Here is a 21,016-nt window from a genome sequence, read left to right as displayed (position 1 = left end):
TCCTGTTTATCACATCCTCTGTTAGCACGTTCCATGTATCCACCACCCTCTGTGTGAAAAATAACTTCCTGGCGTTTGTTCTAAACCTCTCCCCTTTCAATTTCTCTGAGTGCCCCCTTGTACTTATTGATCCCCTTAATTTGAAAAATCTGTCCCTGTCTATTTTTTCTATGCCCTTCATGATCTTGAAGATTTCTATCATGTCTCCTCTAAGTCTCCACTTTTCCAGGGAGAAAAGCCCTAGCTTTTTCAGTCTGTCAGTATATGAGAGGTCCTCCATGCCCTTTATTAGCTTAGTTGCTCTTCTCTGGACCCTCTCAAGTACCTCCATGTCCTTCTTGAGGTACGGCGACCAGAACTGAACACAGTACTCCAGGTGCGGGCGCACCATAACACGATACAGTGGCAGGATGACTTCCTTTGTCCTGGTCGTGATACCCTTCTTAATGATACCCAACATTCTGTTTTCTTTCCTTGAGGCCATGGCACACTGCGCCAACGCCTTCAATGTTGTGTCTACCATCACTCCCAGGTCTCTTTCAAGGTCGCTCACCCCTAGCGCTGATCCCCCCATTTTGTAAGTGAACATCGTTTTTTTTTTCCCTATATGCATGACCTTGCATTTCCCTATGTTGAAACTCATTTGCCACTTTTTGGCCCATTTTTCCAGTGTTGTCAGATCTTTTTGGAGATCTTCGCAGTCCTCCATGTTATTGACCTTGCGATATAGTTTGGTGTCATCCGCAAATTTAATAACCTCACATTTTGTTCCTGCTTCCAGGTCGTTAATGAATATATTGAATAGGAGCGGTCCCAGCACCGACCCCTGTGGAACTCCGCTCGTGACCCATTGCCAGTCTGAGTAATGTCCCTTTACTCCAACCCTCTGTTTCCTGTCCGCCAGCCAGTTTTTGATCCATCGGTGGACCTCCCCTTGCACCCCATGGTTCCATAGCTTCCTTAGTAGTCTTTCGTGTGGCACCTTGTCGAAGGCTTTTTGGAAGTCAAGGTAAATGATATCTATGGATTCCCCTTTATCCACCTGGCTGGTTACCCCCTCAAAGAAGTATAATAAGTTCGTGAGGCATGACCTGCCCTTGCAGAAGCCATGCTGGCTCGACTTTAGCTGCCCATAGTTGTCGATGTGTTCCCAGATGCTGTCTTTAATCAGTGCTTCCATCATCTTTCCCGGGACCGAGATCAAGCTCACCGGCCTGTAGTTTCCTGGGTCTCCCCTTGAGCCTTTCTTGAAGATGGGCGTGACATTTGCTATTTTCCAGTCTTCCGGAATCTCTCCAGTTTTTAGGGATAGGTTGCATATTTGTCGAAGTGGCTCAGCTATTTTGTTCCTTAGTTCCTTGAGTACCCTTGGGTGAATGCCATCCGGACCTGGCGATTTGTCGCTCTTTAGCCTGTCATCTGCCTGAGGACATCCACTTTGCTTACCTCTAGTTGGACCAGATTTTCATCCTGATCTCCTTTTACGATCTCCTCGGGCTCCGGAATGTTGGTTGTGTCCTCCCTCGTGAAAACTAACGTGAAGAACTTATTTAGCCTGTCAGCTATCTCCTTTTCCTCTTTTACCACTCCCTTTCTGTCCCCATCATCCAAGGGTCCCACTTCCTCCCTTGCTGGTTGTTTCCCCTTAACGTACCTGAAGAATGATTTGAAGTTTGTTGCTTCCCCTGCCAGTCTCTCTTCATATTCTTTTTTTGCTTTCCTAACCACTCGATGACACTCCTTTTGGTGTTTTTTGTGTTCCTTTTGGTTCTCCTCTGTTTTGTCCTTTTTCCATTTTTTGAATGATGCTTTCTTGTCACTTATCGCCTTTTTCACTGCATTTGTTATCCACACTGGGTTTTTTGTTCTATTTTTTTTGCACCCTTTCCTGTACTTGGGGATGCACAGGTTCTGTGCTTCGTGCATTGTGCCCTTGAGTATGGTCCAGGCATTTTCTACGGACTCCATCTTCCTTGCGCTGTCGTTGAGTTTCTTTCCCACCATTTTCCTCATGGCATCATAATTCCCTTTTTTGAAGTTAAGTGCAGTCGTTGTAGTTCTTTTCACCTTTAATTTCTAGCCTGTACTGGATCATGTTGTGATCGCTGTTTCCTAGTGGGGCTAGTACCGCCACCTCCTTAGCGGGTCCCCTTAGTCCGTTGAGGATTAGGTCAAGAGTGGCATCACCCCGTGTTGGTTCCGTGACCAGCTGTTCCATGAAACAATCCCTCGTGACCTCCAGGAATTTGGTCTCCCTCATGCAGTTTGAGTGCCCAATACTCCAGTTTATTCCCGGGTAGTTGAAGTCTCCCATCACCACCACACTTCCGCTTTTACATACCTGCCTCAGTTCAGCCTCCAGATCCTGGTCGATTTCTTCCGTTTGTCCAGGTGGGCGATAGTACAGACCCAATTTTATGTCTGCTCCAGTTCCTCCTGGTAGCTTAACCCATAGTGATTCCAAGTCGTCCGCCCTTACTGTTGTTTCCATTCTGGTTGAAGGTATGGAATCTTTTATATATAGCGCTATTCCTCCACTCTTTTTGTGTGACCTATCTCTTCTGTAGAGTTTGAATCCTGGTAAAGCCACATCCCATTCATTGTCATCAGTCTACCACATTTCTTTGACTCCAATTATGTCTAGGCCCTTTTTGCTGGCTAGGATTTCCAGCTCTCCCATTTTAGCCCTTAGGCTCCTAGCGTTAGTGTATAGGCAAAGTAAGTCCCGTTTGTTCGCCTTTCTTGCTGTTTTTCCTCGTGGTTTGGCGCTCCTGGCCCCCTCGTGAGTTGCCAGACCCCAAGCCTCGTCTCGGTCATCCTCCTCCTGTGGTGTGTCTGTTTCGTCCTCAGCCTGTTCCCCTGTTTTTGGTTGTCCCTCTGGATTCCGTTGTTCTCTATTAGTGCTGCTTGCCAGTTTTATTTGTGCACAAGAACCCTGCAATTCTCCCTTAGGTCCTTTTACAAAAAGTTCCCACTCAGACCTGAGCCCTCTTTTACAGTGTCCTTGCTCAATATCTTTGGTCCGGGTCCTCTGCATTGCGTCCTTAGGTTCTTTTTCCAAAAGTTCCCTCTCAGTCCCGATCCCTTTTTTACAATGTCTTTGCTCTATGTCCATGGCCCTGGGCCCCTGTGTTGTATCCTTAGGTCCTTTTCCCAAAAGTTCCCACTCAGTCCCCAGCCCTCTTTTACAATGTCCCTGCTCAGTATCCTTACTTGATACTTTTGTCCGTTGTGTCAGATCGACTGTCGGCTTTCCCCTCTTCCTCAGTTTAAAGCCAAATCAATGACGCTCTGGACGTTGCGTGCCAGCATCCTTGTCCCAGTCGTGCTCAGGTGCAGTCCGTCTCTCCTGTAGAGCTTATTCTTTCCCAGGAAAGTTGTCCAGTTCCGTGCAAAAAGGAAACCCTCCTCCTCGCACCATCTCCTGAGCCAACCGTTTATTGCTTGTAGTTCGCTCTGCCTCCTTACGTCTGTTCTAGGTACTGGCAGGATCTCTGAGAAGGCTATCTTCCTTGCCCTCAGTTTCAGTTTCCTCCCCAGGATCCTGAACTGATCGGTTAGTGCAGTCCTGTTGTAGTCCCTCCTGCTGATACTAGATATACTTAATTGTGCCAATGACAGACTTCGAAGATTGGAGACCAATTTTGGACCTGAAGGCAGTGATTGCCTTTCTGCAAGTTCATGTTTCAGGATGGAACGGTGCATTCATTGGTGGCAGCAGTGACGCCCGGGGAGTTTTTGGCTTCCTTGGATCTCGTGGATGCATACCTCCACATCCCATTCTTTCTGGAGCTCAGGAGGTTCCTGAGATTTCACACTTCCAGTTAGCGGCTCTGCCATTTGGGCTGGTGTCTGAGCCCAGATCCTTTGCCACAGTTATGTTGGAGGTAGATGCCTATCTGTGCTAGTACATCCATACCTAACCAACTGGCTAATCAGAGCTCCCTCACTAGAGGAAAGCTGCTGGGCAGTTTTCTAGGTGGTACATTTGCTGGAGAATCTCGTCTGGGTGATCAATCTGAAGAGAAGCCACCTCGAGCCAACACAGAGCTTGGAGTGCCTGGGAGTCTGGTCACACAAGGGCCGGAACCAGGTGTTCCTGCCAGTTTCCAGGAAGATCAGGCTTCAGAGTACCATTCGGGCCCTGTTGGGGGGTTCAAGACCTGGCAGTTTCCGCAGGTCTTGGGTCTCATGGTTGTGACCATAAGACATGATTGCAGAGGCAAGAGCTCACCTCTGTCCTCTTCATTTTTCCCTTCAGAACTTGTGGAATCCTCAGCGGGATTCACTGGTTGGCGGTGGCCCACTGCAGCATACTGTGGTACCTCAACCCTGTTCCTCTGGACAGAGGTCTTCCCTTGCGAGTCTTGGACTGGGTGATCCTGAGAATGGACTAGAGTTTCTCCAGTTGGGGAGCAGTTTGCAGATCTGTCCCGGCCCAGGGCCGGTGGACTGCGTTGGAGAGCAGATGGTTGATTCTTTGTTTCCCGCAGAGCGAAGAAGTTATGACTGGACTCGGTCCATATGCATTGCCTTTCCGACAACATTTTTTCCTCTTTTTCTGAATTTGGCTCATTTATTTCTTTTTCTTTTTATTGTTACTAGTATTTTCTTTCATATTTAGTCTCAGTAGGCCTTGTGCCCATTCAGCCTTTGAGCTTTCAACTTCGAGTAATTTCTTGATATTTGCAACTTTGCGTTTTGGTTTTTTGGGAGGGTTTTTGCTGCCAAGATTTTTCCTCTCATGTTGAGGCCTTCTAGCAGTTTCAAGAAGTGCTCTCGTCAGTGGCCCTTTTTGTTCACTGGTTCATTCAATGTCTTGGGCCAGAGACTCTTGTACCTACTGAGTTACATTGAAGAAACACTCCCTTAAGGCTTGACACCTCCTGTAGGAGAAGCATTTTGGAGAGGCTTTGGCCTTGGAGGGCAAATTTGTGCCACTGATACCCAGCATCAACACCTCCCTCAATATCAGACTCAGTTCTTGCATCGGGTAAACCTACTAAGAAGCCTTCCTCATCTCAACCTGCATCACAGGTATCTTCTGAATTGAGTCCCTCGATGCATGCCAAACATCAATGCCACTATCATTCTCCATAAGTGCAGGCTGTGACACCTCTCAGGCATGCCTCACCATTGAGGTCACCAATGCCTTGATACCCTGCTGCACCAGCTGTAACAGCCGTTGAGTAATCAGTACCAGTGAAGTCCTTCCAGGACCAACTGAAGGAGTTTTGTACTGCTCCAAATACATCAGTGCTTGTATCATCTCCCACTTTACTTGCCTATCCTGAGCATGGCATATCAAAGCCCCAAGGTATTGAACCACACTGTCCTGGCAAAGCCACATATCAGGGAGCTTCAAGGTCTCACGGTACTGATCCTTGTTCTTCTCTGATAAATCCACAACTAAAAGAGCATCAAAATTTCATGGTACCGGATCTTATTCTCCTCGACGCAAATCAAGATCCATATACTCTTGATGCTAAACCTCTTCATCATATGATTGGTACTGGCATACTTGCAGGAGTACTTCTTGGCACTGTCATTGTACTCCCCAGACTAAGAAACATAGATCTCCATATATTCCTTCATGCAGAAAGTCATCTAGAGTCGGGCAGGTGGATTCAGATCTATCTGTTTACCTTGATGTTGATCTTGAGCCTGAATTATCTGCTCCAGAATCCCATCAGATCCATCTCCTCCTCTGCCCAGGTGCAGATCATCTCCTGAAGTTCTATCTTTCTCGAACTGGCAAAGGTTTGACAGTTAAATTAGAGTCAGAAACTGAGCCAAGAGCGGACCTCCTGGAAGCATTGGATTTTGATGTCATTCCTAAAGAACTCCTCAAGTTACCTCTCCACAGTTTACTCAAGGAGGCTATGTTCAAGAACTGGGAGACTCACCTTACTCTTCCTATAACACTTAGGAAAATTGACTGCTTGTACAGAATTCAGTTGTACCCAGGCTTTGATAAGCCACAGTTACAACACTAGTCTTTGCTGATTGAGTCTACAGTTAAAAAGTCTTTTAGAGCTCATTCTTTACCAATACAGCAGCTGTGGATACGGGATCTATGCTGTACTCTCACTTAACGTCAATGGTCCTAGGTGTGACGCTGTTTTTAATTGACCCTTGCATTCAGCCTTCATTCGTCAATCTCTGTATTTTGTTCTTCATACATCTCTGTGGACTCCAGTCAAGCAGCAGCGGGTCTCACAAAAATCGTCTGCCAACTGCTGGCAGTGCTTGGCAGCTACTGGCACCATCAAACACCTGGCTCTTGGTCAGAGGTGTAATGTAATGTAATTTATTTCTTATATACCGCTAAACTCCGTTAGGATTCTAAGCGGTTTACAGAAAAATAGACAATAGGGTGCATTAAAATTATAAGTAAAATAGGTACTTAGAAATTCCCTTACTGTCCCGAAGGCTCACAATCTAACTAAAGTACCTGGAAAAATGACAATTAGTAGAGTAATGAAGAAATAAAATAGAGAATAGATGAGAAAAATAAGAAAATTAACATTCTAATAAGACTACAATGATCTAAAGGACTTTGAAAGGTTGAAAAAAGAGGGGAGATAAGAATAGATGCAGAGGGAGAACCGTTGAAGCAATATAATTCTGGGGAAATTTAAATGAAATTAGAATGATAAAATAAAACAAAATAAGTGGTAAAACAATAAGTGAGATTAAAAAATATATCATAAACTAAAAATAATTGAAAATAAAATCAAAACAGTCAAAACTGAAGTCCAGCTTGAACGGGCCCCCGAGCCAACCGTTGGTCCGATGGCCGGACTGCAGCCCTCCTCCGTCGGCTCTCCCCTGCTGGAATGGGGGAGGAGCGGGCCTCCAAGCCGACCGATGGCCGGACTGCAGCCCTCCTGCTGTTACAGCTGGTGCAGCAGGGTATCAAGGCATTGGTGACCTCAATGGTGAGGCATGCCTGAGAGGTGTCACAGCCTGCACTTATGGAGAATGATAGTGGCATTGATGTTTGGCATGCATCGAGGGACAATTCAGAAGATGCCTGTGATGCAGGTGTGGGATATTCTGGGGCATAATCTACCTCTTCCTGCTACTTTGTGCTATCGCATGGTGGTGCTGTGATCCACCATTCTGGAACCATCTCTTCCTCAGCCTTAATCTGCTCTGTTTGACATCCTGATCGACTTGGCCATTAAGACTGTGCTGCTACACTGGAAACCTCTCAATGGTGGCAAATGGTTCTCAAAGCCTATCAGTATGAACTTCGAGTGGCTGAACGACGGTGTTACAATATGCCTTTCATGGATTTGGTCTCCTTTGAGAGTGTACTGTAATAGTTGATTGCCTATACAGTGTTCTTTTAGCCTGTGCACCTGTTCTTGTCACTCTTTTCAGTGCATTTGGCCTTTGACATCTTGTGCTATTGGGTGTTCTTTGCCTTTACCTATTGGTGATACTGCCTGTACCATGTTTTGTTTTGTATCCTGTTCTGTTCTTCAATAAAAATGATTGCCTTTTTTTTTAAAAAAAAGTCTTCTAGCACACAAGTGTATGTCGGTGCACCACCAGCCTATGAAGGTCACACATTATATAAGTTTGGGCACCACCTTTTCCAAAATGCTGTGTTAGCCCGCAGGGTGCTAAGCTATAACTTTTTTTGTAATTCTATTGGAAACAGTTCGTGAAGAGACTTGCTCATAGTCTTCAAACCAGAAAGTTAATGGCTAGAACTGCTGTTGATGCATTCAATGTAACATCCAGAGCATCAACTATGTCTATAGCCATGAAACGTCTAGCCTGGCTTTGAGTCTCTGACCTTAACATCAACCTTCAAGATTGCCTGGCAAATATTCCTTGTCAAGGAGAGGAATTGTTTGGAGATAAAGTTGAGGATATGACCCAAAGATTTACTCAAACATGAGCAGAGCTGGGCCACTTTATCATTGTCTAAGAAGTCTCAGCCTCCTCAGTCTTCCCAAAAACCATCTTATACTACTTACAAGAGGCACTATCTGGCAACCTTGACCTCTTCTAAACCTTGTCACAACCCACAAGCTCCTGTTCACTGCAGCGAGCTGTGGACCCCGTGACCGTAACTGTTTCAAACGTGTACCCTTTAACCAGGGTATCTTTCAGGCCTTCTTAGGCGCCTGCCTAAGGTACAACAACCAGTTCCATGTCCTTACAGAAACCAGGCAAGGGAAAATAAATTCACACACCTCCAAAACAGATTAGAAGAACAATAAAGTTGTATTTTATTCCTATACTTCTGGTTTACTTTGTATTTATAGCACATTGCAACAATTTTCATACAGGTTGTAGAAAACACAAAACTTTAGGTCAAGCTGACCATTCTGGTTTTATACATACCAGCCTGACTGTAATGTCCAAAAGATAAGCTCAAAATAAACACTTTAGGCTGGACTCTAGTCTTTTTGTCATAGTCCTCTTCACCAGCCTTTGGTGTGTTACGGATGGCCTCAGCTAAATTCCCTCTCCAGGTCAAGGTAGAAGGAAAAACAAAAACTATACTCTTGCAGTCCAGGTAAAATAAAGTTTACAAAAAACAGAACACAAAGCTGCTGCCGTTGCAGCCCTGCTTCAGAGTGACTGTAGATAAGGAATTCCTCTAAAAGGAGCTTCCCTGTGCTTGCCGTTCTAACGGAGCCTTATCTCCCTTAATTAGCCTCCAGCTGGGCTGAGAGGGAACAGACAAACGCTCAGTACTATAGATAAATGTCACAGTTTCAATTATAGCAGTGCTTCTGAGATTAGAGCTGACAAGCTTACAGAGATTGACACACAAGCAACTTCAATCTCAAAAATATTAAGCAGAAAAAGAAACAAAGGTAAGAAAAAAACAGCAAAACACTTTCAAACCTTTGCTTAGTTTGTATCTATTGCCTCCAAGCATTCACTAGGCAGATTAGATACTCCAATGTCCATTGGTTCCCAGTTTGGTAACTCTGTCTCAGCTTCACTATCTAGCACATCAGACATGTCCACCATGTGCCAGTCGTGGCTTAATTCACCAGGCTTCAGTTGAGGAGGAGAGTGTTCTCTTGCGAGCTCACCCTGGAGCTTCCTCAGTTCCTCCTCCCTTCTGTGTCCCAGCTGCTCTCTTTTAACCTCATTCAACTCGCCCCTCCCTGCTCTGAAAAGGGGGAAGAGAGATAAATCTTTCTGCAGCTGAGCCTGATTCTGTGACCATTTCCTGCTTTGAGCCTGGCCTCCTAGGAGCTGTAGTTTCTTAACCCCTAACAGCTCCTTGGCAGATACTGTCAGGCTCAGCAGGAATAGACCAAGGGAAGTCAGCGTTTCATACTCTACAGGGCCAACCTGGTCAGTTCTCCTGCCTCGGAGTCTACCGATCGTCTTCTCTAACCCTGTGTCAAAGCTAGAAAGAGAGCTAGATTTGCCACAACCTCCACCAGAGAAGAGGTAAAAGACTCAGAGGCCTCAGATGATTCAATCTTCTGCTCCACAAAATTCACCTCTCAACAGATGTCCCTTAATCAGAAAACTGACACTCTACTTCAACTCAGTGCCATAGAGTCAGTTCCCCTTATCCAGAAAAAAAAAAAAAAACAGGTTCTACTCAAGGTATTTCTTAATTCCACAGAAGATGTTAGGTCTTTGTCCCATTCTCAACCTCCAAGCTCTAAACAAATATTTAGTCAGTTTTGCAAGTTATCCCTAAGGGACTCTGTTCCCACTTCTAGAAAGGAACAAATCGCTGTACTCTCTAGACCTCAAGGAGGCATACTCACACATCCTCATATATCAGCCCACAGAAAATATATTCACTTTCGTGTGCGACATCATTTTCAGTAAAAGGTGCTAACCTTCAACCTGGCTTCCTCTCCATGAGTGTTCACAAAATGCCTTCTGGTGGTAGCATCAACCCTTCATATTTATGTATTTGTGGTTTTTTCCCTATCTTGACACTTGGTTAATCAAAGTGGCATTGCCTCAAGCAGTCCAGTCAGCTACACAGGCGACTATGAATCTTCTAGAACTTCTAGGATTTGAAGTAAATTATCAAAAGTCTCATCTCCACCCAACTCAAATATTGGAGTTTATAGGAGCAGTATTCAGCACTAATCTTTTACAAGCTTATTTGCCCCAAAAGAAACAAAACATCTTGCTTCAACTTTGCAATCATGTGTCTATTCTTCAGAACATTTTGGCACAGCAAATGATGTGTCTCCTGGGTCACATGTCATCCACAGTTCATGTGATCTCATTTGCCCAGCTCCATCTCAGGCCAGCTCAATGAAATCTAGCATCTTAGTGGTCTCAAGCCACAGATCCAATATTCCATAAGATCAGGGTTTCCTTGCAACTTTCTCAATCTTGCTAATGGTGTTTGCGGCCAGCAATTTTATCCAGAGGTTTTCTGTTCCACATTCTTCCACATCAGAGGGTATTCACAATGGACGCATCCATGTAGTCATGGGGAGCTCACCTAGATGGTCTGAGAGCTCAGGGAATGTGGTCTGCCCAGGAGAGAGCACTCCACATCAATCTGTTAGAGATTTGAGTAATTCAAGGTTTATTAAAAATTTCTTATATCCAAAATTCAAAGTGGTGTAATATAAAATCAATTATCAGCATACAATGACACAAAACAGAAGATTAAAAACAACATATCATAACTGGGGACTGGTTAGTAAAAACAAAAACACATACATCAGACAAACAAGAGGGAAAAGGGAGGAACTACAATAAGTAAAGAAAAGAACAAATAGAAACATAGAAACATAGAAAGATGACGGCAGATAAGGGCTATAGCCCATCAAGTCTGCCCACACTATTTACCCACCCTCTTAAGTCTACTGACCCCCTAAAATATAATTGTAATTATACTGTCACTCTACTGACCCGCTCATTCAAGTCCTAGTGACCCTATCCCTTAGCATGACCTCGTAGGGATCCCACATAGGTATCCCATTTGTTCTTGAAGTCTAGGATGCTGCGTGCCTCGACCACCTGCACTGGAAGCTTGTTCCAATGCTCAATCACTCTCTCCGTGAAGAAGTACTTCCTGGTGTCTCCACAAAACTTCCCTCCCTTGAGTTTGAGTGGATGTCCTCTTGTGGTCGAGGGTCCCTTGAGAAGAAAGATATCATCTTCCACCTCGATATGTCCCGTGATGTACTTAAATGTCTCAATCATGTCTCCTCTCTCCCTACGCTCTTCGAGAGTGTAGAGCTGCAATTTGCTCAGTCTTTCTTTGTACGGGAGACCCTTTAGCCCCGAGACCATCCTGGTGGCCATCCGCTGAACCGATTCAATTCTGAGCACATCCTTACGGTAATGTGGCCTCCAGAATTGCACACAGTATTCCAGATGAGGTCTCACCATGGCTCTGTACAATGGCATCATGACTTCAGGTTTCCTGTTGACGAAGCTTCTCTTGATACAACCTATCATCTGCCATGCATTAGATGAAGCCTTCTCCACTTGAGTGGCTGCTTTCATGTCAGCACTGATGATTACTCCTAAGTCTCGTTCTGCCGTAGTCCTGGTTAAAGTTTCTCCATTCAGGGTGTAAGTTCTGCAAGGATTTCCGTTACCGAGATGCATGACCTTACATTTCTTGGCGTTGAAGCCCAGCTGCCAGTCCAAGGACCAACTTTCTAAAGTATGCAGGTCTTGCTCCATAGCATCCTGTAGATTATAGCCGTTTACTATATTGCATAGTTTGGCGTCATCAGCGAATAAGGTTACTTTGCCTTGAAGCCCCTGAGTCAGATCCCCAATGAATATGTTGAAGAGGAGTGGGCCCAGGACTGAACCCTGTGGCACTCCGCTAGTCACCTAGCGGAATAAGGAAATAAGGAAAGGGTTGACCTAAAGAACAACTGTGAGATTATTGCCCTTATGAGGGCAGTTATATATCAAAAGCATCTAAGAATAGAAAAGTCTTCAATGTTCTCAAAATGTTTCAAGTCCTTCTGGTCAGAACAGATAATCAAATAGCAATGTACTATATGAACAAACAAGAGAAAACAGGCTCTCTTCCTCTGTCAGGAGGCTCTTAACATTTGGAAATGGGCAATTTATTGAAACATCTGCCTCAAGACAGTATATGAGCAAGGTACGCAGAATACTCTGGCCGACAGGCTCAGCAGGTTTCTTCAACCGCACTAGTAGACTCTCAATTCCAAGGTCTTACGCCATATCTCAATTTGTGTCTCCCCTCATATAGACCTGTTTGTGTCTCCCCACAATCACAAGTTATCTCAGTTCTGCTCCAAACATTTCTCCCCTCATTGCCTAGATGCAGATGTATTTCTCCTGGCTTGGCCACACAAGTTCCTATATTCATTTCTACCAATCCCTCTTGTTCTAAAGACATTATTCAAACTCAAATGATAACCAGCCACCATGATTCTCATAGCTACTCAGTGGCCCAGACAACTTTGGTTCTCCCTTCTACTTCAGCTGATTGTCAAGGATCCAATTACATTATATATCTTTCCATCTCTGCTCATTCAGAGGCAAGGTTCTCTTCTATATCCCAACCTGAAGTCTCTACACCTAACAGTTTGGTACCTCTCTCCAGTTGAACTCAGAAGTTTTTAATCTCTCTGCCCCAGTTCAAGCAATTATAACTGCTTCCAGAAAACCTTCTACTCAGCAATGCTATTAATTCAAGTGGACACATTTTACTACATGGTTTAATCTCCATTACTTGGATCGTAAAACATCCTCCATTCCTTTGGTGTTGGACTACCTTTGCATCTTTCCAATTCTGGACTTAAAACCACTTCTATCGATGTTCAACTCAGTACATTTAGTGCATACCATGCTACTTTTAACAATAACACTTTAGCTATTCATCCACTAGTTTCCAGGTTCTTGAATTCAAAGCTCCACTCAATCCTCCTTCATTTGTTTAGGATCTGAATGTAGTTCTCACCATTCTGATGAAGCCTCAATTTGAACCTCTCACAACTACTCATCTTAATTATCTTACTTGGAAAGTAAACTTCTTGATCTGTATCACCTCAGCTCATTGAGGGAGTGAACTTCAAGTTCTGGTTTCTGACCCACCTTATACAGTTTTTCATCACTACAAAATGGTCCTCAGAATTCATCCTAACTTCCTTCCAAAATTAGTCATGGCATTTCACCTTAATCCATTGTGCTACCTGTTTTCTTTCCGAAGCCTCATTCTCATCCTAGGGAAACAGCTTGGACTGTAAATGTGCATGGTCTTACTACTTACAAAGGGCTAAGCCACACAGGTGTTCACCTCAACTGTTTACCTCTTTTGATCTTAACAGGCAAGGAGTGCCTGTAACCAAACAAACTATTTCCACATGGTTAGCAGCCTGTATTTGCTTTTACTGTGCTCAGGCTGGGCTGCAACTCAAGTGATGTGTTGTAGTACACAAAGTTCAAGCTATGGCAGCTTTGGTGGCGTTTTTGCATTTCACTCCTATTGAGGATATTTGCAAAGCAGCTAATTAGTCTTCAATTCAAACTAGTAAAAAACCTCACGGATACCAAACCATACCTAGCCGCACAAGGAAACCACCCACCATCAGCCACCCAACTAGAAGACCACTTCAAAAACAAGATCCCTACCATTAAGACCACCTTCAACAACACCCCACGCCACCTTGACGAGATAATAATATACCCTGCAACAGGAAAAGCCATTGCAGCAGACAGGACCTGGACCAACTTCCCATCAGTACAGCGGCCTGACATGAACTGACTTTATAAAAAATACTGTCAAGCAGCATGCGACCTGAACAACTGCCCCACATATCTGATAAAATCAGCCTCCCCCAAATTTAGAGCTCGCCTCATGCAATGGGTACAAAATACGTTCACGGAAGGTCAATTCCCACAGGACCTCGGCGAGATCATAATAACCTCAATTATGAAAGACCAAAAAAGGCTCAATAGATCTCCCCTCCAACTACAGACGCATCGCCTCAATACCAATATACTTTAAACTAATAGAAGGCCTAGTTGTTGTACAATACCTCACAAACTACCTGGAAGACCACAACCTACTTCACCCATCACAATCGGGATTCAGAACCAACCACAGCACGGCGACACTACTAGGAACTCTCCTAGACACAGCCCGACAGCACCTAAGCAAAGGCAGAAGGATGTTAATAATTCAACTTGATATCTCCGCAGCATTTGACCTGGTAGACCACACCATACTACTACAAATACTAGAAGTCATAGGGATCTCAGGCAGGGTACACACCTGATTCCAAGGATTCCTTAAATCAAGATCATACTATCTTAAATCAGACTCCTGGTCAAACCCCTGTGGTGTTCCCCAAGGGTTACCATTATCCCCAATGCTCTTCAACCTCTTTATAGCTTCCCTTGGGTCCAATCTAGACATAATATTATTCAGCTATGCAGATGACATCACCATTCTCCTCTTCTTCGACCAACCAGCCCCCACCTCAATAGAAAAACTGAAAAAAACCCACTAGAAGCAGTGAAAAAAATGAATGATAGACCACAAATTAAAGCTGAACTCACATAAAACTAAATTTATATTGCTTGAAAAGGACAAAACCCCATCCATAACAGAATTAGAAATGAACGCTACCAAATACCTAATACAGTCCACCCTAAAACTCCTCGGAATGATGATAGATAGATGCTGCACCATGCAAGTTCTAATCAACAAGACCATCCAGAAAGCCTTTATAGTCATGCACAACCTGAGAAAAATAAGAAAATTCTTTGACAAAGAACAATATAGGCTCATAGTCCAATCCCTAGTCCTAGAACTTTTAGACTACTGCAACATCCTCTACCTGCTGTGCCCTGCAAACATGATAAAACAATAACCGCCAGTACAAACATAGCCCTCAGGCTGATCTGTTCACTAAGCAAATATGACCCCATCACCACTGCATACCTAGACTCACACTGGCTACCTATACAAGCACAAATACTATTCAAATTCTACTGTCTATTATTTAAAGTAATGAATGGCACTGCTCCCATGTATCTAATCAATCGCCTAAACCGGAACAAATCAACCAGACAAAGGAGAACTCAGACCCCATTTACACCCTTCCCAATCAAAGGTACACAGTGCAAGAAGATGTATGACAACCTACTAGCAAAGCAAGCAGTGAAACAAGCAAGCACCTCCTCTCCAACATGCTGACAACAATGATCGACTTCAAATAATTTTGAAAAGAAATCAAAGCCCTGGTATTCAAAAAATGTATTAAGAATTCATAACACATCTCCATGACTATCCCCACTCTTGTAAATTTTCCATCAAAGTCTCAACCATGTAAACAGCACCCTAATTTGTAATTTTCCTGGAAATGTCCAGTTATCTTCTTTTGTAATCTGCCTAAAACTGCAAGGTATTGGCAGAATAGAAGTCACTGATGTAATGCAATGTAACATTTACATCTCACTACTGTCTGGAAACCTATTCCAGATGAGATGGTCAGTTTGGCCAGGTAGTGCTTCAAAATTTATTTTCTACTTGAAGGCCAACTCTCCCTCCATCCCTTTTCAGTTAAGCTAGGGAGTCCCATTTGTTAAATATTCTGCCGGCTTGTCCTAGGAAAAAAGTACAGTTGCTTGTCATAACAGGTGTTATCTGAAGACAGGAGGTAGATATTCTCAAACCCCTCCCACCTCTTAGCTTGATTATGGAACTAAGGAGACACAAGCCGACTGGGCGGGAAAGCACTCACATGTGTGTGGGGTGAGCAGTCTTGAAGCTTCGCTAAAGCTTAAAGTGACAGTACACTTTAGCACTGTCGATACTGAGCTCTGTGGATGATGATATCCACATGTGAAAATATCTGCCTGCTGTCCCCGGATAACACCTGTTATGGTAAGTAACTGCTTTTCATGATGCTTTTTCAAGGAATAAACAGTGGATTTTCCTAAGTCCACTTGAATAATTATTTATGGATTTTTATTTTAGAAATTTGTCCAAAACATTTTTAAACACTTCTATCCCAACAGTTTTTTTACCTCATTCTCTGGCAACAAATTCCAGAGAGAGAGTTTACATGTTGAGTGAATAAATATTTTTTCTAATTTGTTCTAAACCAGGGATCTCAAAGTCCCTCCTTGAGGGCCGCAATCCAGTCGGGTTTTCAGGATTTCCTCAATGAATATGCATTGAAAACAGTGCATGCACATAGATCTCATGCATATTTATTGGGTAAATCCTGAAAACCTGACTGGATTGTGGCCTTCAAGGAGGGACTTTGAGACCCATGTTCTAAACATACTACTTAGTAACTTCATTGTATGCCACATAGTCCTTGTGTTTTGGTAACAGTAAACAAGCAATTCATGTCTACTTTTTCCACTCCACTCATGATTTTATAGACCTCTATTATATTTTCCCTCTCTTCTTCAAACCGAAGGTTCCTATCCTCCTTAGCCTTTCCTCTTAGGGGTAGTTGCCTCCTTTATCATTTTAGTTGCCCTTCTCAAGCCTTCATAGAATATTGGTGACTGACGTGGCTTGCTTCTTATTGAGGAGATCCACTGTACCAATGCTTCTGAACCCTATTCTGGCGGTGGACTGTGAGTTCTTTGGACCACCCATTCTCCATTCTCCAACAGGACATAGCCAATTGGATTTTCAGGATTATCACGATCAGTATACAAGAGATAAATGAGCATGTATATAAGGCTAGTTATATGTAAATTTATCTCATGCTTATTCATATTGGTAAAACTGAAAAACTAACTGGCTTGGTGTTCTTCAAGGAGAGGATTGAGAAACACTAAACTATACAAAGCATATAATGGATAAAGCATACTTATGCTTAATTTCACATTGCTGATAAAATTATAAACCACCAATAAAAAATAGAAAAGTTGTTTCAAATTATTCTATTGTTTGATTTGACTTGACAATGCCATGCTTTATTTTTTGTAAAACTTCAACCTTTAATGAAGCAAGATGAATGTTTCTTTAATGATTAAAAATAATTTTAATGATGAACATTTCTGCAGTTTCTTATTTCTTGTATCCTATAATATATTTACTTATTATGCTTACTATGGTTATTTTATCTGTTTTGGCTATTCTCATTCACCCTTTTTTCTCTCTTTCCCAGCAAAATTACAAGAACAGTAGAGATTTCTGGGGATGGTGAACCTTTGGGGATCCATGTAGTGCCTTTTTATTCCTCCCTGAGTGGCAGGTAAAAGTTTTGTTTTTTGTTTAGATCCTAATGCTTTTAAAAAACATTATTAGATCAGCATAATGCTATAATAAGTAACGGGAAAAAGAAACAAACTTGTACATGCTTTTATCTGGTAAATTTATGTATTCTTTCATAGGAATCTCTGCATAGTGAAAAAGAATAAAGCAGCCTGTTTTGCACTAGAATACATTAGTTTAAGATCTCGATAATGTTTGATGACTGCAAAGACTTTCTCTTTTGAAATGTTCTGATGTAAAACACGGTATAACTGTCTGTACTACTTTTTCATTATGCCCCCTGAGAGCTCCTAGGGTCATAATAGACATCTATTCTCCCCAATGTAAACTTACTTGCAAACAAGATATGGCAAAGTCAAAACAGCACTAGTTGTCTGACAGTTTTTAGCTTTTTCCTCATCAGTAATTAACCTTTCAAATATAGACCTGACGGTTAAACATTTAAAAATGTGTAGTGTACCTTGAACTTTTCTGTCAAGATCAATTCAACTGTAAATGGCTTAAAATTATCTCTTGAGTTCAATGATGCATATCTGCATTTTTCCAGCCTCATTTGTGTTCAGAAGCAAACTCCAGAACATTTGCATCACTATATTTTAGCCCACATTTTGCATAGCATCTAATATTTATTTAATGTAGAATTGCAATGCTATCAACAAGGTCTTAACAAATTTAGCTAGGACACTCCCCTCAATCCTCTCCCAATAAACTCAGTGACTGTTTGTTTTGTTTGATGAACAACTAGGCCAAAGCTTTATTAACAATAGAGAGTGAGGTGCAACTCATCAGCAATACGCAAGCAAGTACCACTACAAGTGACAGCCAATGAAGAGTCCATTCATAATATTCCTAGTTCAGTAACTGCCCTCTAGCTTGAGCTGACTGAATTAGCTGAAAAAATGCTGAAGAACACATATCCTCACCATATCATTAGATAAGGGTATCATCCATCCAAGAATGGTTATCCCAACATGCATATGTGTAACCCTTTCATAGGGGGAGAGCATCAGTGTGTCATAGTTTCCAAGTTTATTCATATTTGTTATACCGGCCATCAACAAGTATCTGGTTGATTTACAATGCTAAAATAATATAAAACATAAAATTTAAAAAATGAAAAGGGGTAGAGGGAATAAGGTTATGATGATAACATTTGACATAAATGATACAGAAGGGGATAGGGTTAGAGAAGAAGATTAATTACATCAAAAATAAGAAGAGGTATGAGGAGATGGGAAGGAACATCAGGGAATAGGTGGTCGCTTCATAGAACTGTAGTCTCCAGTTTTTTCTGCAGACACTAGTTTCTACCTTGCTTTCACCAGACTTTTTAACTCTTTGACCCCAGTGTGTGTGTTCATGGTGCCTACATTCAAGACAGACTCTTGATAAAGGCACGTACTGCCAGTGTCAAGTCTTTGAACTATTGTGGCATATTCTCCAATAAAATGATTTTTTAAACTATACACCCTTGGCTGAACTTCTGACATCTTGTCCTCACAACTCCTCATTGTGTGCGTTTGTCTTGTCATTGAGGCTTGTCCTTGGCTTCTGATATATTGGGGAAGCTACAATGGTCACAGTTGATTCTCCTCCTCTACATCTTATACCTGTCTTTTGTTTTCTTCCTCTGACACCACCTGACTTGGTTGAGCAAGGAACAATGCGGCCTGGTTCTTCCATTAAGGTTTTTATGTTTTAACTTTAACTTGTGTGTTTGGCTGTTATTCCTTGGTGTTTCTTAGGAGTTTGGAGTAAAGGGCCAAATATTCCTCTAGAGTGCTTCATGCTGGCAACAGTGCAGCATTTACAAAAATTATGTATAATCTCTTCTATATTTCAATTAAGTTACACAAAGGAGAGAATGCATTTCCTGTTTAATCTACTTCCTTATTCCCCTTTACAGTCTCAAGATATTGGTGAATCCTTCTGAAAGGTCACTTTGGGCAGCCACAAAACTTAGAGACTTGAAGAAAGCACAGATGTTTAATCAGCATATGCGGACCCCTGAGCCCCAAGCTGGCTTCAGAAGTCCTGAAAACAGGAAGTTACAGAGATATTTATACATTCTTCTGGCTATACAACTGAATTCTAGAAAAAAACTTTTCACATGTTACTTTTCTTAACAATCATTGGTCCTAAGCTCACACTAGCAGGTCACTAGCAGGTCACATATCTAAGCCCTGCAGTCTTTCTGTTACATGTCGTTTATGCTGAGATAGCCATAAGAAGCTAGAATGCCCAAGCTAAAACACCCAGTGCAGGCAGGCTAGAACATGAGATAAGTTAGGTCTGCAGCTAAACATAATTCAGCATTTTATTAAAGAGAAAACTTAGTTCAACACTTAGGAAAACCAGTCCCAGACTCCTTCACTTCCAGAGGGAATTCTGGAGGATAGGGCTTTCTTTATTTTGGGCACAGTTCTCCTCCTCCAGCATCTCTTGTCTCTCTCCTTTCCTTCTGCTCCTCATAGGCAGTGTTGGAGGACAGGGTCCCCTGTAGTTGTGCTCCATGGAAGCGGTCCAGCAGCTTGGTAGGCTCTGAAGCTCACTCTGCTAAAGGAGATAGACTGACAGTTGCTTCTCACTTATTTTCCTTTCTGCCGCCTTTCACATTCATGATTCTCAGAGATGCCCAGCAATCACATATAACCAAGCAGCTGTTTTTTTTTTTTTTGTTGTTGTTTTTTTTTTTGGAGGGGTCTTTTTGCAACTATGAAACACACCACTTCCAGGGAACCTTCTGTTTGCACTACTCAAACCTGCTCCCCTTTTTATACCTCCACCTCCCCAGTCTGGCCAAAGTGCTTAGGTAGAAGTGTTGTCTTGCTTCAACATTCTGCAAGACTCAGCAAGAAGTACTAAAGCCTGCTGCCTTCCAATAAATATTTTTGCAAGTCAGTTTTGACAGGTTCACATAAAAAAGTCAGTGCTATTTTAGTTTTTTCTCTATACATTTAATGCTCGCATTTACTATAAGTATAGACAGTGGCATAGCGATGGTGAGAGGTGCCCGGGGCGGTGGTGCCCCTCCCCCACCATCTTACACCGCCTCCCCTGCCCTGCGCCTGCCCCTTCTCATTCCCCATACCTTTTTATCTTCTCCATGAGCAGCAAGCCCGTGTCAGTGTTGGTTTGCCATTTGATGTCACTTCCTAGGTGCGGGATTTGGAAGTGACATCAGAGCACTGATGCCAATGTGGGAAGCATTGTTGCTCGTGATGGAGAAGTGAAAGTACAGTGGAAGGCAGAGGAGGAGCGGGGGGGAGGGGGTGCAGATAGGAGGAGAGGTGCTGGTACCCCTACCTTGATGCCACCAAGTATAGATGTAAAGGCTGATTTTAAATATTTATTTATTCTTGGCAGTGAACAACAGATCATAGATATCAGAAGTGAGATGTCTAGATTAGGACTTACTGATTTCTGCTGATATTAAAACCTTTCCAATATACCAGCAGGAGTAAGTAGCAGTTTTATATATATATATATATATGCTCACAGGCAGCTATACATGGAAATGGTGATTTCAGAATTAGATAAGTGGCATCATTTTCATGTGTAGCTGTCACATTTTGCAAATCTACACGTGTAAGGTTTGTCATTTGAGTCATGAGGTCCACAGTTATAGTTTGATTTTATTTCAGAGGAGGAAGTGATTCTCTTAATCCCTCCACATAAGGGCCTGGTCAAAATGAGTACTTTTTAAAGTAGATGTCTTTGAGCTGGTGAAAAACCTAAATTGGAAAATGTGCCCCATATACGTGTATTCTTTTTTAAAATGGGAAATTCATACGTTTTGCCCTTAAAATA

At 42.6% G+C, this 21,016-nt stretch overlaps 1 protein-coding gene across 4 annotated transcripts in view; it reads left to right on the top strand.

Annotated features, from left to right (window-relative positions):
• The window catches only part of PARD3B (par-3 family cell polarity regulator beta), a 1,834,390-nt gene that overhangs the window by 762,032 nt on the left and 1,051,342 nt on the right, over positions 1-21,016 (top strand). For all 4 annotated transcript variants that reach the window (XM_033945029.1, XM_033945028.1, XM_033945030.1 and 1 more), the window contains one exon: positions 17,100-17,186. In XM_033945029.1, coding sequence (XP_033800920.1) covers positions 17,100-17,186 — 87 coding nt within the window. The remainder of the gene's footprint in view (positions 1-17,099; positions 17,187-21,016) is intronic.

Source organism: Geotrypetes seraphini, chromosome 5 (genome assembly GCF_902459505.1).
Source record: "Geotrypetes seraphini chromosome 5, aGeoSer1.1, whole genome shotgun sequence".
In the NCBI taxonomy this organism is placed as follows: Eukaryota; Metazoa; Chordata; class Amphibia; order Gymnophiona; family Dermophiidae; genus Geotrypetes; species Geotrypetes seraphini.
This window is presented reverse-complemented; position numbering and strand designations above follow the sequence as displayed.